Source organism: Capsicum annuum, chromosome 1, assembly GCF_002878395.1.
Source record: "Capsicum annuum cultivar UCD-10X-F1 chromosome 1, UCD10Xv1.1, whole genome shotgun sequence".
In the NCBI taxonomy this organism is placed as follows: domain Eukaryota; kingdom Viridiplantae; phylum Streptophyta; class Magnoliopsida; order Solanales; family Solanaceae; genus Capsicum; species Capsicum annuum.
The window spans coordinates 2,903,094-2,908,522 of NC_061111.1; the positions used below are offsets into that span (position 1 = coordinate 2,903,094).

Sequence of the window (5,429 nt, forward strand, 5' to 3'; positions counted from 1 at the left end):
GTATATTATTGTTGTTGTTGTTAGTTACCCACAAATAGTAATAGGGGTAAAATATGCACAAAAGAATATTTTTTCCTCTGTCTATTTTTATTTGTTCACTTTTTAATTTTGGGATATCCAACAATATTTGTTCAATTTATAAAATTAATGGATAATTTATTTATTTCTACCCATTTACCCTTAACACTAAATACGATTCATTATCTAAAGTATTAAATTTATTATATTCAAAGGGTAATATGATAAATTATCCCTATCATTTACTGCTCATTAATCTCTGTGACAATATAAAAGTGGATAAGTAAAAATAAATAAAAGAAGTAACTCTTGGATTTTTAAAATTGGACAAGTAAAGTTAGATAACTATTTTTAACATAAATGGATAAATTATATTTTGGCGCATTATCCACAACCCACCCCACGCCCTTAAAGAACTTATGCCACCCTAGGCATAAGTTTGATTTTTAGTCAGGGGTGAACAAAAAGTGATTCGACCAATAACGCCAAATCGGAAAAAAAAAATGTTACTAGTTTATCATTGTCGGATTGTTGTGTTAATGATTTTTAAAACAATTTTGTAAATGTTTTTATCCGGCTATGAGTTCGGTTTGTGATTTTAATATTTTAGTGAATGTTTAAATTGATACCTCAGTAAGACTATGGTAAATTATATTTTTATCTCTAATCAGATAATAGTGGTTTTTGATTTTAAATACATATCCTATTATTTTTTTATATTTTATAATTGTTGTCTTAGTGTCTATAATTTGTCTTCACGTAGAACAAATGAAAATTGGATTAAAAAAAATATAGACGAGCATTTTCTTATTGGTTAAACATCAAAACTGAATTATTAAGGACTAAAAATGGGTTAATCGAAAAATGATAACAAATATCTTATTAATTTTACTTTCGATTTAACATACTCACAAACTGAAAATCAATGAATTAAACTATTTATATATAAAATCGAATCAAACTGATCATACACGATGCAAAAATTAAAGATGAGCTTTGAAGTGCAAAAGTCAAAAACCACGCTGCAAATAAATCGACTGAAATTTGTCACGTTGTCGGTTCCAAAAAATTACCCCATATACAAAAATGGGCCGAAATCAAACCCGATATAAATCAGCCCATATACAAAAAGTGGGCCTCGGTCCAAAATATCAGCCCATATACGAAACTGGGCCGAAATCAAACCCGATATAAATACTTAAGCCTCTGAAATTCAAATTTCAAATTTACCGCCATTTGAAAGCAATGGGAGAATTGAGCAGATCAACCATTTTCTTCTCCGATCAACACCTCTGTTACGCCGATATTCTTTCTCCTTCACAGGTATAACAATTTCATTAAATCCATACAAACAATCTCCAACAAAAATGCAAGATAAGATTGCGTATATCGGGAGCTTTAGTACTCCGAGCTGCCCCTAATAGTAGTGTAGAAAGTATGGATTGCTTAATTTAGACATTTAACTAAATCCAGTTTATATTTTTATTTACTTGCTTAATATTTGCAATATCTGAAGTAATTATTGCTTGTGTTTGATCGTCTCATGTGAAAGTTTAAACTGTTAGAATTGAAACTTAATTTCATTATAAATATCTGTATTTGTTTGTTTTCTTATATGATCGGATTTATTTGTTCAGGTCCGAGCTCGAATCGAAGTTGCCGTCCTGAATTTTCTTAAAGCACTAAGTTCGAATTCTCCTTCAATTTCCGATCTATCACTGGTTAGAAATCTTACTACTAAGCTTTTTTTTTTTTAATGGAATCGACTATAACTTGCAAATTAGCCTAATGTACGCTTGTTGTGAAATCCAAAACGGTCGATTAATCCACTGTGTATGAACTTTTAGTTGTTCAAAGTATCTATTTTTCTTTCGGATTAAGAGAAAACTGAAGAAAGATGCCAAAATTGGGAACAAAAGTTAGCAATTTTGAGGAATTTATACAATGAAAGTCTATGTTTGCCTTAAACTACAAACTAGTCATCAGTATTGGGATGAAATACGCCTGGACATACACGGATATAGATATTTATTATAGTCTTAGTTGATGATTTATAGTATATGTGACACAGATCAGTAGAAACTCGAGCAATAGCAGAGTGAGCCGGGGGTTACTTACCGGTGATTCATGGATCTTCTTGTCCCATTCATTTTGCACGCGATCATTAACGAAAGAAAATAGTGCCAAGTCCTTCATAAGAGGTAAAATAATACAATTTAACCATGAGATTACTTAATAGTATAAGATAACAATGCTCACTGAGTTTTTGTGTCAAGTTTGGAAGGTTATGGAAATCTGCTACCAAGTTCTGGTTCAGGAGAAAAGGGTGACTCAGAGAGAGCTATATTACAAGCTGCTATGTGATTCACCAGATTATTTCACTTCTCAATTGCAGGTTAATAGGACTATCCAAGGTTAATGATGTTTCTGGGTAATGATTTGTGTGTTTGGTCCATTTTGTTAATGTCCAGACCCAACTGTTGGATTATACTGGGTGTTGTTGTTGTTCGTTGATTGGTTAACGAGGTCTTCATTTACTATCTATGAGGAACAGACTTGGTGGCTTTGCTTCGATGCAGCCGTTATAGTCTTGGAATAATGGCATCTAGCAGAGGGGCAATAGCAGGCCGTTTATTGTTGCAGGTAGTACTATTCCTAATCCTTTCATTGTAATTACTGCTGTCCACACCTATGTTGCTCTACTTACTGCTTTTTTAGAATCCACAGTCAATTTAATCAAACACTTAGCATTGTTAGTAGCTTAACTTGGCTCGTAGCATGATCTGTCATATATGAATGAAATATATTGACTTGTTTACAATTGAGGCAGTGTTGATTGCTTGATATGTTTATGAGCCAACCTAGTCGAACTTTTTAATGTTTCCAAGTTTCGATAGTTGCTAAAGTTAGCTGCTGGAGGCTGTGTATGATAAACTATTCTGCTTTGTTTCTTCTGATTTTGTGTGAACAATCATGGGACTTAACACTCTATTGGAAATAACCTCTCTACCTCTCAGGTAGGGGTAAGGTCTGCGTATACTCTACTCTGCCCAGACCCCACTGCGTGGGATTACACTGGGTATGTTGTTGTTGTTTTGTTGTTGTAATCAAAGAACTTAATACTTAAATGTACAAGTCTTACAGTTACCCATGGTCAAAAATTTGAAATAGGTAGTTATCCAACATTTAGAACTTGGTATTTTTTTCTTGCAAAAATGGATATATGACTTAACCTTGCTTCTTTAAACCACTGAGAAAGGAGCCAGACAAGGAAGTTGTTGACTGCTCTACTTGTGGATCTTCGGGTTATGCTATATCTGGAGACCTGGAATTGTTGGGAAAATTAACCATGGGAACAGATGCACGATACATCATTATGGTGGAAAAGGTATTTTATCACTTGTTGGAAACTTTAGTCAAATCATTTTTGCAAGAAACTAAAAGTAGTTCCACTTTTTAGCATGCTGTATTCCAGCGACTAGCTGAGGATCGTGTATTCAATCAAATCCCTTGCATTTTGATCACTGCCAAGGGATTCCCTGATATTGCCACTAGGTGAGGTTGAAGAGTTATGAATGTATTTTCTAGCTCACAGAATAGCTGCTAGAAGACTGTCCATTCAATTATTAACTCTTAACATATTCTAATCTCTAAAAACTTTCAGGTTTCTGCTGCATCGAATGTGTAAGATGTTCCCAAATTTGCTAGTCTTGGGGCTGGTTGACTGGTATAAATGAATTCACTAGTGTAGGAACCATATTAGATGCAGAGTAAAGTTCTTATTCACAGCTTCGAATTCTGATCTTTAAGGAATCCGGCTGGATTAGCAATTCTTTGCACCTTCAAGTTTGGTAGCATAGGGATGGGTCTTGAAGCATACAGATATGGTGCTCTTTTCTCTTAAAGAGTTGTGTTGAATCATAAGTCCATGCTATCTTAACTTCACTTATAAGAATCTGTTACTTTACATGTTATTTTAGCTTGCAACATCAAGTGGTTAGGACTGCGAAAGGATGATATTAATCAACTTATACCTAAAGAATGTTTGGTCCCTTTGAAACCTCGAGATCTCCAGATTGCCAAAAGCTTGATGTCATCAGAGATTCTGCAGGTATAATTCCAGTTAGTATGGAAACATCATTCTTTCTTCATTAGTTGGTTTGAAAAATCATATGATATCGATTTCTACCAGGATAGCTACAAAGAAGAGGTGGCAGCAATGGTTCAGAGTGGTCGAAGGGCAGAGATTGAAGCTCTATATTGTCATGGATATGATTACTTGGTGAAGTTCCTTGCAACAAAAATAGTACAAGCCAATTACCTCTGATAATTTGCCATTCATAGAGAACAGGTACTGAGAAAGTACTGCATTTTCTAGACATTCAGCAATTTACTCGGAGGATTCAGTTTTCATATTGATCCATGCTCTTAATATCTATCATATGTTGTATATGTGTTTCGATTATAGTACTATTTTGTGGTTGATTATTGTCTCTTTTTGGTAGACTTTGCACCCTTTCCTTGCTAGTTGCTATATTTTCTTTACTTCTGGATTTACCATACTTGAGCCAGGGTCTTTCGAAAAAAGCAGTGGTAAGGTTTACGTACACTTTACCCTCCTCAAACCTCACTTGTGGGATTTCACTGGGTATGGTGGTGTTGTATTCAGTTTTCATATTATCCCTTTTAATTTCTTTCCTTGTTTTTTTGGCAAACCAATCCAAGTCCAACTTGTTCTAGGAGAAGGAGTAGTAGAAGTGGACGTTATATATAACGGTAACTCAGTGAGTTTTTTGGCAAACCAATCCAGGTCCAACTTGGTCTGGGAGAAGCAGAAGTAGAAGTGGACGTTATATATAATGGCAACTCAGTGATCCAAAGTCCACTCACCACGCGACATAATTGGACTCACTCCAATATTCTCAATACAATACATATAGCCACAATCACCAACCATCAACAAGACGATTACTTTTTCTTATCGTGATTACTTTGTAATTTCTCGAAAGTACTAAGAATTTAAAGCGACTAAAGTATGAGCACACCTAGCACAACCACGGACATGACATTGACATTAAAGAGAAGCATAACAGAAGAAGAATCAGTGGAGAAATTCGCGATGGCGAATTGTGTGGATATAATGAAGAGGAACGAGTTGTCAGGACGACATGAACTCTTCAAGTGCAAGACATGTGAAAAACAGTTTGATTCATTCCAAGCACTTGGCGGTCATAGAACAAGTCACAAGAATAAGAAGAATAAGCTCATGGCAACGAGTACTAACAATAACTCATTACCCGTTAAGCCCAAGAAATATAAGTGCTCCATTTGTGGGGAAGAGTTCTCTCTTGGACAAGCATTGGGCGGACACATGAGAAAACATCGTGATGAATTGAATCAATCCAAGCAGA

At 34.9% G+C, this 5,429-nt stretch overlaps 1 protein-coding gene across 1 annotated transcript; it reads left to right on the forward strand.

The window, feature by feature from the left end:
* The first annotated feature begins 1,260 nt into the window (after window positions 1–1,260).
* On the forward strand, window positions 1,261–4,573 carry LOC107852163 (meiotic recombination protein SPO11-2). The gene is made up of 11 exons (XM_016697219.2): window positions 1,261–1,341; window positions 1,656–1,739; window positions 2,090–2,219; window positions 2,295–2,432; window positions 2,573–2,661; window positions 3,278–3,406; window positions 3,479–3,573; window positions 3,683–3,745; window positions 3,829–3,905; window positions 3,999–4,129; window positions 4,211–4,573. The coding sequence occupies exons 1-11, from the start codon at window positions 1,264–1,266 to the stop codon at window positions 4,343–4,345; spliced, it is 1,149 nt and encodes a 382-aa protein (XP_016552705.2). The 5' UTR covers window positions 1,261–1,263; the 3' UTR covers window positions 4,346–4,573.
* The last annotated feature ends 856 nt before the right edge of the window (window positions 4,574–5,429 follow it).

What these genes read in the sequence shown, in the direction of transcription:
- LOC107852163 (XM_016697219.2), top strand. Translation starts at nt 1,264, where the DNA reads ATGGGAGAATTGAGCAGATCAACCATTTTCTTCTCCGATCAACACCTC. An exon ending in ATATTCTTTCTCCTTCACAG is followed by an intron (nt 1,342 to 1,655) that starts GTATAACAATTT and finishes TTATTTGTTCAG; the next exon opens with GTCCGAGCTCGAATCGAAGT. An exon ending in TTCCCTGATATTGCCACTAG is followed by an intron (nt 3,574 to 3,682) that starts GTGAGGTTGAAG and finishes AAAAACTTTCAG; the next exon opens with GTTTCTGCTGCATCGAATGT.